This window comes from Lacerta agilis, chromosome 7, assembly GCF_009819535.1.
Source record: "Lacerta agilis isolate rLacAgi1 chromosome 7, rLacAgi1.pri, whole genome shotgun sequence".
NCBI classification, from domain to species: Eukaryota; Metazoa; Chordata; class Lepidosauria; order Squamata; family Lacertidae; genus Lacerta; species Lacerta agilis.
The window spans coordinates 44,106,206-44,127,034 of record NC_046318.1 but is presented as its reverse complement, the minus strand read 5'-3'; the positions used below and the strand labels follow the sequence as shown (position 1 = coordinate 44,127,034).

The following is a 20,829-nucleotide window of genomic DNA, read 5'->3' as shown; positions in this document are numbered from 1 at the left end:
AGTAAATTGACAGACCCCTGGGTGGCTTGCTGTACTTCGCTGAGCTGCTGCTGCTGCTGCCGCCGCCGCCAGTCACCATTGCAAGGAAGGCATGTTGGGATTCTAATGCTCTCTACTTGGATGTTGAATTATGCAATAGACACAAGTGTTAATTTATAAAGACTTCATTCCAGATCTGTGCTGAGACACAACTGCAACAATAAAGAGTTTTGTAGCACCTTAAGGCCTAACAGATTTATTATGGCATAAGCTTTGTGGACTATAGTCCATTTCATCAGATGCATGGAGTGTTATTCTGAGTTGTGGGTAAACACACACACACACACACAAACACAAACAGACGGCTAGGTGGAAGGAGAGACAGATGATAAAAAGTGAGGTCAAATGAAAATGAAATGTATAAATATACTGTGTTAATTAGGTGCTTAATAGCAGCAATTCACACACACAGAACTCTTGATGACACAGAAATTCTGGCGTTGGTAAGCCAATTAACACCTATACCATGCTAAAAATCTGCACATGATAGCACTGGCAATCCTTGACATACTGCAATTCAACAGTTTCATGTTGCAGTCTCCCTTTACAGTTGATACTGTATGTTGGTTTTTTGGGTGCCACAAGAGTGTTTTTGCTCCAAAACAAAATAAAAAATAAAAAAATCCTTCCAGTAGCACCTTAGAGACCAACTAAGTTTGTTCTTGGTATGAGCTTTCATGTGCATGCACACTTCTTCAGATACGCTGAAATAGAAGTCACCAAAAGGCTTTTCCTCTGGAAACTTAACAATGCTTGTCTTGATAGTTCTTTCCTTTTCTCAAATACCTGCTGCTCTGGCTGAAAATGGACTTGCTTATAATACAAATATGCATTCTTGTAAGGATTACATTGAAAATGTATGTGAATTGCTTGGATAGTCAAAACTATATGCACCAAGTATTATTTTGTGCCTCAACCAAAAAATTGATACATTTTCTCATTGATTAGATTTCTTCACCCTTGGAACTATGTTCAAACTGGGTGTTTCAAATTCTGTGTTTATCTAGGCATTGTTGAAGTAAAAGTTACAGCAGTCAATTCAATTAAGATTGCCATTCATTTTGAAGTTTGAGTGAATATGTAAAGCCTTTAGTAACCTGTCAGTTTAACATGCTGTACTCTTTGTTTATTTGATTGTTTTGGGAAAGAAAGGTTGTCAACTTTTTTCCTGAACAGGTTGCTTTGTCTTTGAGTACTTTTATGGGCTGCAACTGCTTTTCTTCATATAACAACCAGTTTATTGGGTGAAATTAGTAGGGGATTCATTTTGGTTCCAATGTTGCTGCAGTTAGCTATGTTGATATTTGCATGCTGAGTGGTTGTTAGAAGTTTCAGGGTAAGGTGACAGTGCATGAGAGGGCCTTTTCTGTGGTGTCTTCCCTCCCCTAGACCTCCCTCCCTCCCAGATGACTAATAATGTTTCCTTCAATGATTGTATTTAGAAGGCAATTAAAACTTTTCTTCTTAAAATTAAGCTATTGAGCTCTTCTAGATATTTGAGTTGCTGTTCTGTTGTTCTGATTCTTCATATTGTTTTACTGTTTATAGATTTATGTCCTTCTAACTTTCATAGAGAAGAAAAGCAGAATATTGATTATTAAAAACACATAAAATCTTCGAAAGCCAAACATGAAAATGTCTGTGCCATTTTTTGGTCAATGCAAGAGAAACCAGGACCATTAATTCTAGGGGAAATTTGAAGAGGGATGACTCAGAAGCATTCCTAATGGCCTTTTAGGAACGAAATTTTATTCTGGGTATATTCTGCTACATATTTATGACCCAATAATAGTGCATTAGTGATTGATTTATTCTGCTTCCAAAATGCTGCCACATTATTGCTGACTGGAAAGGCTATACAGCGCAACAAAAGCGGTATAGAAATAAATCAGAATATTTGTGTTATAAAAAGTTACAGGATTTCAGCAGGAAGTTATTAGAGATGAACTGATTGGAAAGCAATGTGGCCACCACAAAGCTTTAGCAAGCAAAAACAGTATTGAAAGTGGGGTCATGTATGACAGCCCTGATAGCATCATGAGCACAAATCATCAAGAATGTGCAATATCAAGGACATATGCAGTCATATATATGCTTACTTTTGTGTTGACATTAATCTCTGTCTTGCCTCTCTTTAGGCTTGTACAGCTCCCCCGCCCGCCCGCCCGCCCGCCCCCAATTATATTACTTGTATTATGCAATAATGGCACCATGCCACAATGAATGAAGATGTTTGTCTTCTTTCTGTGGTCTAGGGAGCTAGTTGTATTTGAAATCCAAAGGGGGGAAATGCTTGAAACCGGCAGTTGTAAACATCCCATTGACACAATATATTAACAAAAAGGAGTCTGTTCATCAGGCTAACTGAAGTTATCATGTGCCAGATGGCTAATTACAATACTACATTTTTAATAGCTTCCACACATAACAACAAGAGTCATATATGGAATATACTAATAATCTGCATTTATCTCCACATAGAGAGGGCCCTGGGATGAAAGGTGGGGATATATATAGGGCATCTCCAAACTATCAGTGTTTTGTGGGAGGCTTCAAGTGCACACCAGAACATGGGGTTTGTGCATTTTAAGTAGATTAAAGCTCTCTCTCACCCTAGCACAGCAAATCCACTTTAAAAACCAAAACCCCATACTTTCTACCATTTGAAAAATGAGGGGGAAATGCATTGAAATGTGTACGGTGAACAAATGGCTAATGGGAAGATATGTAAATCCCCTGCAATCAAATCATGTAACTGAACCACAAACAAATCAGAATGAATACTCAATAAACACCAGATATAATCTAACCTCTCTGGACACTTTGCACAAGCAAATCAGGATGAATGCTCAATAAATGGGTCATCTGGAGGGGGCCCCAAAGAAATTGACATACAAGCAAGTGTTCAATACAAGGTGCAAAGGGAGCCAAGTGCCTGAAAATTGTCTTCAACTTTTCTCAGTTCAGAACAATACTGGAGAATTAATTGTGTCTTAACCATGCAAAATGAACATCTCAGCAGTTGCTGAGGCAAAACTGAGAATAATTTCCCATTTATATATTTCAAATGCTGATTAAAAAATATACAGTGGAATTTTATAATACATTGTTGTTGTTCAGTCGTTCAGTCGTGTCCGACTCTTCGTGACCCCATGGACCAGAGCACGCCAGGCACCCCTATCCTCCACCGCAGTTTGGCCAAATACATAGCAAACATCAATTTTGTGGAATCTACTTTTTTCTAGAACTCTGAGATCCACAAAAAAGAACCCAGTTAAAAAAAATACTACACAGAGAATTAAAGAATTCTGAGTGCAGGAATTAAAATCACACTCCTTCCACACACAAAATCATTCCTCCTTACCCCCCAAATGTCTTCATTTCAGCAACATAATTTGGCAGGAGGTTGTCATTTTGTTGCTGCCATTGTTAAACAGTTGGGAGTCAGAAGTCCTTGCAAATCTATGTCAAATCATGTAGAGGTCTACTACCGGTAGTAGATCACAACCTACCTCTGCCTACTTCTTTCAAGGAGAATGCTATTTCCAACTGGAAAAGCTTGGAGACTGGGGGTTCAGGTCAAAGCTTAGATAATATTTGCAAATAACCCAGATTCTGGCTTAGACTGGCTGTAATATCTCTGGTCCTAGAGCCCATCAGCAAGGAAGGCAAATTCTTACCCAAAAGGTGTACATATAAACAGTGGCGGAGCTTCATGCTCTGGCACCAGGGGCGGGAAGCAGGCAGGGGCAGGGCTGGCGCACGTTCTGGGGGTGTGGTGCGCCACCCGCAGGGGCGTGGCGCGCGTTCTGGGGGTGTGGTGTGCCGAAATGGAACCCTATCGGGATCCCGCTGCCCAGGGCACCCCGCCCCCTACACTCTGCCCTTCCTACGCCAGTGCACATAAAGCAGTCTTTATAGTGAGTCAAAGTACAGTAGTCATTGAACTAGGTATTGGCTATTATTTATTATTATTAGTGGTGGGTCTTCAAGGCATAAAAAATGAAATCTTTCCTTGCTCTGCTGCTCTCTTCATGACAATGCTAGGAATGGAACCTGGGACTTCCTGCGCACAAAGTCTGTGCTCTACAGCTTAACCTTTAGCAGCTGAATCAAGATAATAAAGTTTGGAGACCAGTTTACTGGGAAGAAGTTTACCTGAACTGGACTAGTTCAATCAGAAAAGAACTCCATTAATTGGTAAGCTGTTGGAAAACAAACGAAATTGAAATGGTAGCCACAAAGGGAGTAGTAGCTGGTTGAGACCTGAGAATGCAAGGGTGGGATGTTAACTGGCAGCTGAGAAGAAAGAGTTGAAAATCTCCAAAACCTTCAATTCTCTTGAAGTGTCTGTGGTTCCCCTGCCCCCAGATGTTACTGGGCACAAGCCCTGATGGTTGGCCATGCTTGCCAGGGCTGATGGGAATTAGAGTCCAACCATGTGAAGGACCCCAGGTTGTCCACCACTGCTGCATTCTTGGGACTTTGTTTTTGGCATCCATCTGCCTTGGGCGACAATGGAGGAGTGTGCCTTTTAGGATGATGTCAAACCATTGGAGAGTTACAGTGCCTGCTGTGGCCGATATAGGAGAGACATGTTTTGTTGCAGCTGGGGCAGATTAATGTGTCTTTAGAATACTCCCCCCCCCCTTTTTAAAAATAACAACACACACATCTGATGTGATAATGATCTTCCTCTATATTCCTTTTGAACTTTAGGGTGTAAAGCAGTACCAACTTGATCTTTTGCATATATAAAACCAGTATTCCCATTCATGACTGACCTTTAACAAATTATTTCCAATAAATGCAGCTGGATCTAAGTAGAAGCCTTGAAAGGTCATAATCTAACTATGGAAAATGTAGGTAAAATGAACTCCCTGCAGCAACTGATTACTTAAAGGTTTTTTGTGTAACATCAGTATAATTATAATTTAAATTCATGCATTAGGAATGAATTTAAAGGTGATGGCCTAGCCTGGTTTCTTCCCACTTTCTGGCTACTGCCATGCTTCTCTACAAATAAGATAATTTGGAGTATGCTTCTTTATTTTACTCTAATAATAAAACAATAGAGATGAAAGCATTTTACATTCTGTTTTAGAGGGCCCTTTCCATCTTCATGGACATAGATCAAGCAAAGTATTTATGTTGATTCACACCTTTCAGAGCAGCCAAATCTGCCGTGTATTCCCAAAAATAAGACACTGTCTTATATATATTTTTTCCCCTCAAGAAAACACACTATGGCTTATTTTCAGGGGATGTCTTATTTTAACTGCTTCCCGTTGGTACGCTGCATAGCCACGCCTATCCAGGCCATCTTAAGGGAGGCGCCGCATCACTATGTCATATTTTTGGGGTATGGTTTATATTGCGCAAATGCATAGAAATCCTGCTACGGCTTATTTTATGGGTATGTCTTATTTTCGGGAAAACATGATACCACTCAGTTGGACCTTTGTTTTTTCACTCTATGGATATTCGTTATTTTTATTGATATTCCGTATTGCGACTAAATTGTTCACCAGGCACCAAAGACAAATGCAGAAGCCAGATTAAAATAAAACTGTCCACATTACAGTGCAAAAGCCTAAGTCAGATTGATCATAACACAACTAAATACCTGGGCGAAGAGAGCAGTCTTTACCTGATGAAAATGGATGCATGATAAATAGCCCTGAGGAGGGCATTCCACAGATATAAAGTCCTCTCCCTAGTAGCATCCCTCTCATCTCTGAAAGTAAGAGGCACCTTGCCTACTACTGGACAGGTTCACATGGGAGCAGGATGCTGCTGTTGTGGAGGCTTCTATAAACCAGAGTTGAGCATCATTAGTAAACTGAAAGAGCAATTTTCTTCCATTCTGCTGCTCATTTAACCACCTTGGCAGCCTGACAGGTTTTATTTTTGAAATGAATTAGCATTCCAAAAAGGCTTCACTTTGACTCCTTTTTTTGGTTTTTGTTTCCCCCCTGCTGCCAACAAATGTACTACATGTAGTGTACAGGCACCCCCCCTCCACTTACACTGAGGTTAAGTTATGATGGGCCCCATGCGCATAAATTGCATAAAGTGGGGAGCACCAATTTAAAGGGTGTTTAAACACCCTCTCTGCCGCTTTCTCTTCATACAAATCCATACATACAAAATACTGTATCCAAAAATATCCACTGTATCCAAAAATATCCACAACTAGAAATGAAGCTTTGGGACCAGCAGGAGGTTGGAGGACACGCAGAAAAGGGGCTGCTACTGTACTACTCCAGACATCAGCTGTTAAGCCGGGAGGCTGAGCAGCATAAACAAAACCACACTGCGCCTCTGGTCTCTTCAGGGCTTCCTCAGCTCTCACTGACGTTCTCTTCAGGGTCTGGGGAGGGTCTCCTCATGAGCCATGAGGATTCTCCAGCTCTCTCCCACCATTTCTGAGTTTGAATTGAATTATTGAATTATTTCCTGGTTGTTGTTGTTCAGTCGTTCAGTCGTGTCCGACTCTTCGTGACCCCATGGACCAGAGCACGCCAGGCACGCCTATCCTTCACTGCCTCTTGCAGTTTGGCCAAACTCATGTTAGTAGCTTCAAGAACACTGTCCAACCATCTCATCCTCTGTCGTCCCCTTCTCCTTGTCCCCTCCATCTTTCCCAACATCAGGGTCTTTTCCAGGGAGTCTTCTCTTCTCATGAGGTGGCCAAAGTACTGGAGCCTCAATTTCTTGGCCTACCCTAGCCTACCCTATTTCCTGGTACCTATACACAATTGAGCGCAAGTCAATTGTTCGTAGGTGCAGAGACACCTGTACTACACAAGCTGGATTGGGGCAAAAATTTTGCCTTAGAGTGCTGGTAGGTAATGAAACCACAGGCACAGGAAGACAAGATGGGACTACCCATCTGATTTGCTGGGGCAGCAAACTTTCATTTTGCTTTTACTTCTGTTGCTCCCCCCCCCCCTTCAGAATGAGAGCAGTAGGAGAACTTCATTCACTCTCAGTGGCATCATTGCATATTCAAATTTGATTGGCTACCAAGCACTGTGAGGTCATGTTCACCACATGGTCCCTGATTGAGCTTATGTAGAGCTATTTTGTGTTTACAAATGGGGGGAGGTGGCATCCCAGCAGCAGGGGACAATTACTGTGAACAGGTGTGGCAACATGAAACCATTGGGCAATATTCAACTAAATAATTGTGTGAGCAGAATGACTTCCACTTGCACAATGGAGCTTACACTCACACTCACAAGCACACTGTCCCCAAATCTGCTGCAGAGGTTGGAGGAACCCTAGAACAATTTTTGGGGGTGTGCGGGGGAGGAGAAGAAGAAAATGTTCCACTACAGGGAGGAAATAACATGAATTCCACACATTTTCATGACACACCCATCACAGGAACTTTTACAAAGAAGTCAATATTTAAAAAGAGGAAGAAGAATTAACCTGACACTTCATTCTACAGCCTGTTAAAGAGCAAGTAAATGTTTTAAAATTAGTGTAAAGCTTGATTTCAGCTCTTCTGAATTGGTATGGCAAAACTATGGGTTTACCTCTCCTAAGAAATAAAAAACTACATTCATAACCTCCATGTTGCAAACATGACCAAATCCACGAGCTGCTGCTTCCTGATAACAATCAAATTATTCCATCAGGCTGACTTAGTGTGCAGCCATGTGGTTCTTATTTAGGAAATTGTGTATAGTGTTCTTGTGATTTCTGAACACTTGCAGTTACTGTTTCAGCTTTCCAGTGCAAAGTAAAATCCGATATTTAAAATAATGAAATGTTTAAGCATAGTGGCAATAATAATGAATAATAATCATTAACACTTGCATGGTGCTTTAAAACATTTTACATGGATTTTCTTGTTGCAATCTTTACAACCCTGTAAATCACTGCTATTATCTACTATCAAACATAGACTGAGGCTAAGAAGTGGTTGCTTATCTAAAGTCTCCTATTGAGTTCATGGCAGAGACAAAAGTTCAAACGAGGGACTTCCTGGTTCATAGCTCAGTCTCTTCCTCATTACACCATGCCAGCTCTTTATACATACCTCTTGTATGCATACCTCTTATACATACTGCTGTGCTTAGAAAAGGAGCTAAGGCAAATTTTGGCTCAGAATTGAAGTCTAATTTCACTTTCCTCTTTTTATTCACAAAACATTAATGAATGTGTACTCCCAAATTCTATTCACATGAGAGTCCCTTTGTCAAATTGAGGAGAACATCTTGTTTGGTTGGCATTGTTGGTAATGACTTCATTAGGCAGAAGCTGAATGTGCACACGTGGGTCAGCACAAGATATTTGGCTGCATTAACTTCTGCAAATGTTCATGTTCCCAGGGTCCTTTGAACCTCCTAGGAACAGCTCTGCATCCTTATTAGAGACTGACAATTAAAGAACTGTTTTCATATCAAAAGTAATCACCAAAAATTAGCCAGGGAAAGACTGTAGAATGCTGTGAGAATTCAAATGCTCTGAAATGGCCAGCTTTCCTTCATTTGGTTCAATCAGTTTCAACTTGGGGTTCCTTTTTATGTTTAACGCTGCCAGGGTAACTGGTGAGTTGGCACCATGACAGCTTGCTACGATTATGCAATAACTAAGGAAAAGGCAATTAATTCATGGCGGGACCTTTTCATCATACCCTGTTGCTTAATTTGCACAAAATAAATATGGTGAAGCTATAAGGTACTCTAAAAAAATAGGGAGAGGAGGCATACTTCTACCATATTTTATTGAATTTTGTTTACATATCTATATTCAAATCTGGTCAAATTGGAATGGTTCATTTGGGGAGGGGTATTTAATCTACTAGCTTGCATGCTTCTTAAGCAAAGAAGCAGTTCTCCAATTTCACATTGTTGAGGTATTAAACATTTCTGTGGTCCTTCCCGCATAAGTCAAGCCTACAACACAAGTCATTCATTCAATGCTATTCAGTCCACTATGTGCCATATGCATGTGCTTTGAAACAAGAGCAGGTGCAAAGAGCAGTAACTACAATGATTGCAAGGAGAATAGATTCATTTGACAAGACTATATTTTTAAAGTTTGCTACATTTAGAGAAGGCAAAAGTGCCTGAGAGGCAATGTGAAAGCACTGTTGCAGATGCAACAGATACAATAACAGTAGACGAGCCATTCAGATTAAAGAAGGTGTTTGTTATTAGAACTAATGGCTGCAAAGTAGCAAATGTGGAAATAAGACATTCAGGACTAGCCTCCCTAGTGATAATGTTGGGATATGATAATAAACTGCTACTGTTGTCTTAGAGCTTACAGGAGTAGTAATGCGAGCGGATAAATAGAAATGTGATAACGTTTGATTGTGTAGAAATGCACGAAGGATTGTATGCTAGGGCAGCAAATTGTGTGTTAAGAATTTGGCATTGTTTTTTTCTATACTATTGCAACACCACGAAACTTTGTATGTTGCTACTGTGGTGGAAAAGAACATGGGTACAAACGGGTTGAGTTTCCAGAATATAATAGTTTCAGATAATGGTGCAAGTCAAAATACTTAGGGGAAACTACCCTTAGTAATGAGAACTTAGACCAATGATCCTGTTGCAAATCCTTCACAATGAAACTGTCAGAGAAGTCTTTGCAGAGTTCTACAATTTGTTGGTATGTTTGAGATAGATACCATAAATGATCCCATTTGCATTTGTAGGCATTCCTGTAAATACAGTGAAACGGCAGGCCACATGCACAAAATTCAATTTCCCCTCTGGGCTGTCTTTAGAAGCTCATTGATGTCACTTCCTTCCTCAGTCAGCAAGTGAGTTTTTCTTTAATTCTCAGCCCCAGCTGTCTATGCTGTCAACACAAAGTTATTAAAATTCCTTTAAAGTGAAATAAAAATAGCCTAAAAACAAATGTACTGGGAAGCAGGAAAGCATCAGTATTCAAAGTCCACAAACCTTTGAGCAAAATAGAGTTGATCCAACCAGAGATTGCAAACATTGGTCTTTCCAAGCATCTTGTACATCATTAAAGGATGTTTAAAACACATACTCCTTAATCTTTTATTACCAAAAAGAGAGAGACTTATTTGGTTACAAAAATTAGCCTCAAGATGTGATTTCAGTTGTCACAATGATGTTCTCAATGAACACAGCAGTGCCTACTGAAAGACTGCCTAAATAATGTTTAATTTTCCTTCTTGAAGCAAAAAAGTAACACTTGTATCTACAAAACAAAATAGTACACCATTATGCAGGAAGTAATTACCATAAAGAGACAATCCTCTGCCATAGCCTAAAGCAATAAGTAATCTTGATCCTTTTCTCTCTCTCTTTTTCTTTTTAGGAAGATAGTTACTTTAAGAGATCATTAGACAAGATACTTCTTTAAAACCTACCTTTTAAAGTAAGAAAATACTAGGACTGTGTTCACAAATGCCTTACTTGGAACTGAGTGATGTAGAGACCTCGAATCCAAATTCCAAGCACTCTGAAATTCAGGACACCATTGGTCATAAACCAATTATTGAGTCCATTTGGGTTTCCTTGTTATCACCCACAGAATTGCCTACACTTGCAGTTACTTATCTTCCATTGCTGACAATAGGAAGTGTGCAAGAGACACACACTATGAATTAAATGTAACCATATATTTTTTTCAGGGAAGAGGAGACAGCTAATCCCACAGCAGCAGCTCCCAGCCCAGCTTGCACAAAGAGGCAACTCACTTTTAAAAAACAAAACAAAACAAAACAAAACCCTTCCTCATACTTTTACAGTATTCATTTCTGAATTTGTGGTGTGTATGTGTGTATTTAATAATAATAATAATTTTGTTATTTATAACCTGCCCATCTGGCTGGGTTTTCCCCAGCCACTCTTTATTGTTCTTTATTATTTATTATCCTGTCTTTCATCCAAGGAGATTGAGACAGAATGCATGCCCCTCTTTTACCTTCACAACAACTCTGTGAGGTAGGACAGGTTGAAATATAGTCCCTGGCTCATTGTCACCTGTAGGGCTGAGCGGAGAAATGAGCCTGGGTGTACCCATTTCCAGTCTGACATTCTTCACCACCAGCAGCTCTCAGAAGAAACTCACATATTTCAAGAAATAACCATATTATGTTGCTTTGTTGCAGAAATAGGGAGACTCTGGCAGTGGCGTAGGAAGGGTGGGGTGTAGGGGGTGCTGCTTTTAGATTAAGGGACTCTCTTAGGAAGATATATATATTTCACATCCCTAGTTAATGTGTGCCTTATCTCATTTGGTCATTTAATTTAGATCTGCCACCTTTTAAATTCAGCCTACCAGTTTTAAAGATTCTAATCGCCAGTTTATTTGGATTGAATATGTTCAATAACAAAAGTAACCATGAAGATATTACTGGATGTTCTGCCCTGTAGAAAGATCAGCACCTGTAAATCAGGTGAAAAATACTATTTTAAAAAAAAGAAAAGGTCTGATCCATTTGTTGTCCTGCAGAAAAAATTGCAATTTTGTAAACATGAAAGCAAACCTTCAACCTTCTGTGTTTGAAGAAGAACAAAAGCGAACGCATTTGTCAATGCCTTTAAACCTGCCAGTTTGATAGTTTGCCTAATGTGGCTCCACAGCAATCCCTCTGGCTACACAAATTGTGACACTGACAAGCTGTAAAAGGAGTGCTATCCACATATCCTTGGCCCAGAAAACCGTGATTGATGGAGTTCAGCTGAAATTCCCACAAACGAGGTGAAAGCCTTTCGGTGGCAACGGTAACCTAGTGCACATGAAAAGTTAAAAAAACACACAACCACCACCTTTGTTGCCTTTATTTTCAACATATTATTTTAAGCTGCATAAGTAGGGAGGGGGAAAGAGGATTGCAGCCTGCACTTCACTTTTCTAAATGGCCCTGCTGGCTTTCCCAAGTCACTTCTAATAAGAGAACAAGATGCCTGTGTCTGTCAAACCACTTTTCTACCTTACCTGCCTCAGTTGAAGTGCTGGTGTTTTCTGTTGTATAATGAGTATTGCATATTATGTATGCAGTCCCTGTTCACTTTTGCATGTGCAAGCTCCATCTCTTTCTGTAGTATTTTTTCATATTTAGTTGTTTTCGGGGATTGCAGCCCTAGATAAAGCTGTGTTGTAATAGAATACGCTAATAAAACTTTCCTAGGCAAGCCTCTAGTACATCAGCTCCTCAGTATTATGACTTAGAAAACGTTCTAGGAATCCTGGAGCTTGCATGGCCTGAGGTAACTGCCCAAGAAGACTGTGTTCAATGCCTGCTGTCTTCAAAAGGCAGAAGCAAAATTCTCTTGTATTTGGAGCATCCTCTTCTGAAGGGGAATGAAACTATTAAGATGTAACTATATATGGCATGCAGTGACTGGTGTGTGAAAACTCCTTATGTTATAAAATGTTAAGTACCATGCTGTTGGCAGTCATTTAGTATATTTCTGCTCAACCCCTTGTCCTTTTGGATTTATTAAGGAAATACAATTTAATTCCCAGGCAAGAGTTTTTAAAGATGTATGTATAAGATGAGGATCAAAAGATCGGACAAGAAGTAGTCAGCCACAGTGCTACTCCTCGTGTTGCTTCACAGTGTCACCGGTGTGCTACTACTGGTGTTGCTTCATAGTGTCGCAACAGCACGCATTTAATAAACCATTGTTAAGGTGCTGGGCTGGGTCTGTATGTAACATCACACCATGGTTTGTTAACTAAGGTTTATTTAAACCATGTTTTAATGTTACACGCAAACTAGCCAATATGCTTTTCCTAATGCGTGAACATTCCACATATTCTAAAATACTGATTAAAAAGGTAACTAGTTTGGATATTTCTGTATACTTTTGCACTTTGTTTCATGATTTTTTTCTCTCTTGACTTAGTTTTGTTATATGATCACTTCATTGTAATATACTACTACTTACTGATTTTTAATTTTCTCTTTCAGTGTCTGAAGAAAAAATACTGCAGCACGCAATTAATCAGGTATTTTAAAAATGTATATAAATCTTTTAAATGCATAGTTCATGAGATATACATGCAGTACTTTGTATTAGATATTTTGCATTAGATAGGTTAAAACCCATTCAATAATTTATAGGCAGATGTTTGTTGCTTCTGCCACACTTCACTCCCTATGGTAAAAGGTAAATGACTTGATGGTTAAGTTCAGTCAAAGGTGACTATGGGGTGTGGCTCTCATCTCACTTTTCAGGCCGAGGGAGCTGGTGTTTGTCCACAGACAGCTTTCCAGGTCATGTGGCCAGCATGACTAAACTGCTTCTGGTGCAACAGGATACTGTGACAAGTGCCAGAGAGCATGGAAATGCCATTTACCTTCCTACTGCAGTGTTACCTATTTATCTACTTGCATTGGTATGCTTTCGAGCTGCTAGGTTGGCAGAAGCTGGGACAGAGCAACGGGAATTCACCCTAAAGCATGGATTCAAATTGTCGACCTTCCGATCGGCAAGCCCAAGAAGCTCAGTGATCTAAACCACAGTGTCACCCACATAATCTGCTCTGTCCCAGCATCTGCCAACCTAGCAGTTCAAAAGCACACCAGCGGAAGTGTGGCGGCAAGGTAAATGGTGTTTCTGTGCACTCTGGCGCTTGTCATGATGTCCCATTGCACCAGAAGCAGCTTAGTCATGCTGGCCACATAACCCAGAAAGCTGTCTGTGGACAAACGGTGGCTCCCTCGGCAGGAAAAGTGAGATGAGTGCCATACCCCATAGTCGCCTTTGACTGGACTTAACTGTCCAGGGGTCCCTTAGCTTTACCTTTACCTTACTCCCTATGAACAAATAGTCATATGAAACAACCACATCTTAAAAGCAGGATTGAAACATAAACAACAATGTGAATAAAAATAAACTGTTTAGAAGTAATTATGTCTAATTCAATGAATGGACAAGAAGGAATTGAAAATGCAGAAACTGCAGACTGGAGGTGGAGTCAGACATTGTGTGTAATGAGAAGATTCATTAAAAGCAGGCTTTTTGTATAGATTAAAACAGTTCTTTTAACATTTAATAAAAGGAGCACAACAGTTTCAGCTGAAAACATATGGTAAACAAATTGATTAGGTATTTTCCAAATAATTTAATCTTTTGTTGTTTTATTATTATTTCAAAGTTCAACTTAATCCATTTCCATGTTTGAATACAGACAAAAAGAATAATGTATTGACATAGAACAAAACTGTTGCTGAAGCCAGTGGGTTGGGTTGGTTTTTCACTTTTCTCTGTAGCTGGCTTGAAATTATCTAACAGAGCACAGTCGTTCCTATCTAGAGTAAGTTGGTTTTGCTGAAGACCTAACTGGAGCTTAATTTAGTTGCAAGTAAATCATCTCCTTTATTTGAATAAAACTTAGGCACAACTAACTTTCTCTGGATTAGAGCCAAAAGCTGCATGCATATAAATATTTACCAGCAGTTAATTCCATTTAGAGGATCATAGAATGTAGCCCTAATGTGGAGATGCTACTAGGCTGGCAAAGATTCAGAATTCCTCAGCCATCATGAAGTTCAGCTTATTAAGAAAAAATACATAATATTTTGACTGTAAGAGGAAGACAAGGGGGAAATTAATTAGCAGTTTAACAAGAATTGGCAAACAAAATTGGAGATTAATTCCGTTTATCCAAGTTACTGCCTACACAAATCAGTTTGTTGAACCAGATTGTGCATACTGTCTCATTTCATTAATACATGTGATTTTATACAGTCTTGTATGAACAAATCAGAAGCTAAAAGAAAGTGGTATGTTTTGACTTAACCAAGGAATTATGCCTTGATACTTTCTCTCTGCCACTCCCACCCCACTTAAGATAGTCTAGCTCCCACCACAGCCCACTCCATGGGACTAACACTAACAGCTGTTCTTGTTGTTTTGAGAGATGAGAATCAGGGAAATTACTCATGGGGAAAGGGTTAAATCTGTGCCACTGACCCCATTTCATCCTCTTTTTGTGGCTTCTTTCTGTAGTTTTTAACCCTTTGTCATCTATAAGTGGGCACTGCCTGCTGCATTCCCAAGTTTATTTACTTAAAATATTTTAATGCCAACTTTCATCTTATCCAATTTCAGAGCACAGCATAACACAAATACAAAAACAGGAGAATGAGTAATAAAATTTAAAACACAGTAAAGCTTGCTCCCATTTTTCTCTTTCTGGTTGCCTTTCCTGGACTAGACAGAATATATTTTATTTCACGTTTTGTATATTTTGTATTTTAAGCAACCACACTGCTAAATTTAAAAGGTTTGAAAATCATTGCAACTTAAATAGCCTTTTAAATAGCTTCCCTAATGGAAACCCCTGCTTTTGCAAACTGTTCTGGCTTGCTTGGATTATGCAGTCAAGATGCAGAAGTTACTGTATCATGGCAGGGTTAGCCAACGTATGCCTTCCAAATGTTGTTTGAATACAACTTCCATCAACCCCAGACAATCTGGCCAGTGGTCAAGGATAATGGGAGTTGTAGTCTAGGAACATCCAGAGGGCACCATAGTGGTTGATTTACCAAGGCAACTGAGACCCTTGTCTCACTTGCATCAGACAAGGAAATCCTGGGTATTCTTAGACACAACCCCAAGGCTATCTATTATTGAGACATTTAAGGGCCACTGTGATTCCTTATGGAACGGGGAAGACCATCCTTCAAAGGTCACCTGGTTTATGAGTTCACTGAGGTCACACATTACATGTAGAAAGTACATGAAACTACCTCGGTGGAGAGCTGCTCCACGCAGGTGGCCATAACATAATGCACAGTAAACCAGTGTTGCATGGGTGCACCAGGAGCATTCAATGATGGCGTCACGGCCCCTCTGTATGTCTCACGAGCCCTGCCCACCTCCACAAGATTGCTGTGAGGGTAAAGTGACCTTTCCATGCTCCTCAGCAGTACAGGGAATGCAAGCAGAAATACACGTAGACACTCTGCTTCCTGGAATGTCACATCTGATGCACTGCAGGGAATGCTCGGAAGGTGAAAGTGGGACTCTTGCTTAGGAGCACTGAAAGCTGATTAACTAATTTTTTTCTCTTTGGTCCTTTTCCTAAATAGAGTCAATAAAACAAAGCACTTATGCCTCTGTTCAAACATTAGTTGTTCTCATTCACTAATTACAGCAGTCAATGAGTCAGATTCAGCTGAGCAGATGCACTAGCAGGAGCCAGAACAACAAATCCTGCTAGTCCAATGGGACTTCTTTCCCCTCTTCCCCTATGCCCTCCCACCAAATTGGCTCCAGGGGGTCAGGAAAATTCCCAGAACAGCCCAGGTGTTTTTCTGTGTGTGCAGAACATTCTTTCTGGTATGTGGAAACACTGAGAGAATGACCAAATTAGTGCAACATTGAATCCCACCCATTATGTTTAACATAAACCTATTTTGTCTATCTGTTTATTTAAATGCATTTATATTCCACTATTTTCTCTAAGGAGCTCAAGGTGGTATACAGGGTTCTCCCCCATCTCATTTAATCACAACAACCCTGCAAGGTAGGTTAGGCCCAAGGTTTTGAGTGAGGAGTTGAACCCTGGTCTCCCAAGTCATAGTCTGACACTGTATCCACTATACCACACAGATTCATAAAAGGAAAGAAAACCATAGTGATGATTAATTTATTGACAAGCCAGTATACCATTGCAATTTCAACAAAAAGGATAATACAGGGACTATTCATGCTAATTACATCGAAATATTCAGTGCTTCTCACGCTATCTGATGTGGTGGATCAGCGTTTCCCACTCCCACCAGTGTACCAGATACTGGTACCCTGTTTGGTCCCCAAAGCATCCCACCCAACTTGGGCTGTGGTGGAATCACCGTGGAGCAGCAACCGATGGCTCACAGACTGACATGGGATTGTCCTTCCCTCTCTCTGCACTCACTTACTCAGTACCTGACAATCACCAGCCACTAGTCACTACTTGGTACCATTGTTAATGACTTTGGAACTACAGAAATATTAAGTATGGGGGCAATGAAACAAAATAGGAAAAATGGTGCTTTACGTAATGTAACCCTCACCTTGCAACATCCATTTCCTCTTATTTTTCTCTCTCGTTCCACCCCACATCTGATTAGTGCTGCCTTGTTCCTGACTGACAATTTCTCTCCCAGAGCTGAGCAGGGAGCAGTTCCATAGCAGTCCTGCTGTGTGTGTGCCAGTTGAACCTGGGGAGAGCTACCTGAGGCACTTTTGAGAAGCTTAGCTGCTCTAGCAAACAAAACAACAACAAAAGTCACTCCTGTCATAGTGGTTCAGCATCTCCTGCTGCAAGTGCGTACTCTCTTTCTCAGGTAGCTGCACTAGAAGTCCTCTGGTCACTTTCTGTTACCTTTCCGTAATGTCCTCAGGGATAACTTTGAGCTTTGGTCAAGGGTCCCAGCTGACTTGTTTATTTAAATCAGTTCTTGGATAATAGCCATCACCTGGCTTTTTATATCTCATTCCCTCTTGTTGAAATCATTCAAAGGTTTTCCACTCATAATACACTGAGGGTAAATTTCAGGTCTATAGATGTTTGTGATATCTGTGTTATTACCTGCATTTGCATATTTCCTGTATATATCCCCAGCTGCAGAAATTCATTTGTATCATTTAGAGATTCCTGGGATTCAATCTACACAACATTCAGAAAAGTACAGTTATAAATAGATTCCTGGTCACTAGTCAATTTCAATCAGTTCGTTTGTCCGTTTGTTTATTCAGCTTTCACCTCACCCATGCTAAGCCCTGTAGGCAGTTCACCATATAAAGCCACTAAATTGCAACACAACATAAAACAAATAAAACCACCAGTAAAATCAGTTGGAAGATTCCAAAAGTGCCCTTCCCTTCCACATGTGAAAGGTGTCTTCTAGTCATGGAAGGATGGTTTATACCACATCCTAGAGCTTTTTTTAATCAGAAAAGTTAAGCTGAATCCAAAGATGTGGGTCCTCTAGTGCAAGATAAAGCAGAAGCCCCACAGAACCTGGTATTATAGTACTGCACAAATCCTTGTGCAAGCATTTGTGAAAGATCTGCTCACAAAAAATAAATCTAGCAAACCCCTGAGAACCATGCACGAGAGAACTCCTTGTTACTCTGCCTCTGTAAAAAGATAAAATATCTTAAGTCTTGTCTCTTAATATTCATTTCCCCCTCGAAAGAACATAGAACTACTTGTTCAATAAAAAATATAGTAAGAAGCCATTTTCCTTATCTGCTAACAAGGATTCCAGAGTGCCTTCCTACAGCAAATTTCACTCATTCCCCATCACTTCATTACTTTGTTAATGAAGGTTGACAGGTGGTGTGCAATGCAGATAAGATCTGTTTCAGCAAGCAAGTGCTATTTGTTTGGCTTATGTGGCCAAAGCAGACAACATCCATGCTCAAGAGGGAAGTGGAAGCATACACTGGAAACATCAAGGGCTGCAGTAGTTGTTGGGGTTCCCCCCCCCTAAAGAAACAAAAACCCTAAGGGAGAGTCCTAAAAAGCATGCTTAATTGCCACAACATGCTGGGTAACTGTTGAGACAGGGGGGCAATGGAAAATTGGAAGGGAGAGAGAAAGGAATGGGGCTGCTGGAATCCTGAAAAGCAGCTCTCTACGCAGCAACATTTTTAGCAGGCCCCAAAAGAGGAACATTCTAAGAGTTCTCTGGTTTCTTTTTTTTCTCTCCCCTTCAGAACTTCAGATTCTATTCTTCAGAGGAACCTGAAAGAAAACCCAAAAACTGGGTCACTGGTGAAAAGCTTGACAAGCCAAGTAAAGCTCTTATTGAGATTGGGCCTTCTCAGGGAGATGCTGACCCTATTCTAGGGATGGCAGGCTCCTTGACTGCTGGATTATCTGAAGAGTCACAGAAGATTAAATCGCTTCTTAAACAGTTCAGGCAAGTGAATTTACCACCAGTTGTGCGGCCTTTAAACAAAACTTTAATCAAAAGCAATCACTGGAAAACCACAGATGAGATGCAAGAGAAACGAAGATCTTTCCTTTATGATTTCTGCAAAAGGTACATTGGCAAAAGCAGACCCCGGACTCACCTTATGCGCATGGTGTCCAGAATCTATGTGGAAGATAAGCACAAAGTCTTGTATTGTGAGGTGCCCAAGGCAGGTTGTTCCAACTGGAAGCGTGTTTTGATGGTACTCAGTGGCGTTGCTGATTCTGCTGCTAACATTACGCATGATGCTGCACACTATGGAAAGCATCTCAAGAAACTAGACAGCTACAGTCTAAAAGGGGTCCACAAGCGTTTAAAGACGTACACCAAAGTTATATTTGTACGGGATCCCATGGAAAGATTAGTGTCTGCATTCAGAGATAAGTTTGAACATCCAAACAGCTACTACCACCCTGTATTTGGGAAGGCAATTATTAAGAAATACAGACTTAATGCAGATAGAGTGGCATTGACAACGGGCTCAGGAGTGAAATTTAAAGAGTTCATCCAGTATTTGTTAGATTCCCATCGGCCAGTAGGTATGGACACTCACTGGGAACAGATCAGCCAACTCTGTTATCCTTGTGCTATCAACTATGATTACATTGGAAAATTTGAGACTTTGGGAGACGATGCCAATTATTTTTTGAGACTAATAGGTGCACCAGAGGGGCTGACTTTTCCTAATTTCAAAGACAGGCATTCCAGTGAAAAAAGAACAAATTTAGAAGTTGTCAGACAATACTTGGCAGAAATTTCCACCACAGAAAGAGAGCAGATTTACAACTTTTATTATCTGGATTATTTAATGTTTAACTACAGTATACCATAGTGAGTTGGTTTGGTTTAGTATGTAAGCAATTTTTACCATTTAGTTTGGGAGCAGAAGAAACGCAACAAGTTATGAGAAGAAAATTAATTGCACTGAAATGTCTGGACAGAAAAACACTAAGAAACATTAAGAAAGTTTTAGAGTCTTCAAACCAATGTATCTAAAGGGAATAAACCAAGCATTCAAAATGTCTGAAATGGCATGACATTATTGTATCTATTCATGTTTCATGAATGTATTTTTGTATTTCCAAGGAAATATCAAGTAAAAACTAGCTTTCTTAACAGATTTGTATGTTGTATATCAAGCATTCATAGAACATCAAAATGTACTGTTGGGGTTGGATTGGTTGTCAGTAAGCAAGTACAGCTTTGTGCATGCATAGGACCTTGTTAGAAATACAATGGCTGTACCAGTCATAGGAACTTAAGAAGTAGCTCATCTAGTCCAGCATCCTGTTCTCACAGTGGCCAACCAGATGCCTATGAGAAGCCCAAAAGCAGGACTAGAGCACAACAGCATTCCAACAACGGAGATGCAAGACAGCCATCATGGTTAGTAGCCATTGATAGTCTTATCCTCCATGAATGTGTCTTTTAAAGCCATCCAAGTTGGTGGCCATCATGGCTTCTGGTGGAAGCAAATTCCACAGCGTAACTATGTGCTGTGTGAAGAAGCACTTTATCCTGAATCTTTCAACATTTAGCTTTATTGGATGAATCTGAGTCCTAGTGCTATGAGAATGGGAGAAGCAGCTGTTTGGGCAGCATGGGAAACTCAGTCCATCACCCCTCCTTCACCGTTCCCAGTTGTATAGTACCAAGTGGTTTTCTAACTGGACTTGCGTATGCATGGCAGCTGGATCACTCATCAGCATCTCATCCAGCTTGGACCATAATATTGACATGGTTAATTACTCCTCAGTTACTTTCCCACCAGGGAATCTGATAAAACTTTCACATCGAGCTAAAATCATTGAAGAATTTACAATATGTGTTCAGCTTTGATCCTCTGAATGGTCACCTTG

At 40.2% G+C, this 20,829-nt stretch overlaps 1 protein-coding gene across 2 annotated transcripts in view; it reads left to right on the top strand.

Annotated features, from left to right (window-relative positions):
- The window catches only part of CHST9 (carbohydrate sulfotransferase 9), a 58,900-nt gene extending 38,574 nt beyond the window's left edge, over window positions 1-20,326 (top strand). Inside the window, exons 1-3 of one of the 2 annotated variants that reach the window (XM_033155083.1) lie at window positions 10,394-10,416; window positions 12,962-12,999; window positions 18,711-20,326. In XM_033155083.1, coding sequence (XP_033010974.1) covers window position 10,416; window positions 12,962-12,999; window positions 18,711-19,802 — 1,131 coding nt within the window. In that variant the 5' untranslated portion in view covers window positions 10,394-10,415 and the 3' untranslated portion in view covers window positions 19,803-20,326. Of the gene's footprint in view, window positions 1-10,393; window positions 10,417-12,961; window positions 13,000-18,710 lie in introns of those variants that run through there. The other variant, XM_033155082.1, reaches the window with a different exon arrangement.
- The last annotated feature ends 503 nt before the right edge of the window (window positions 20,327-20,829 follow it).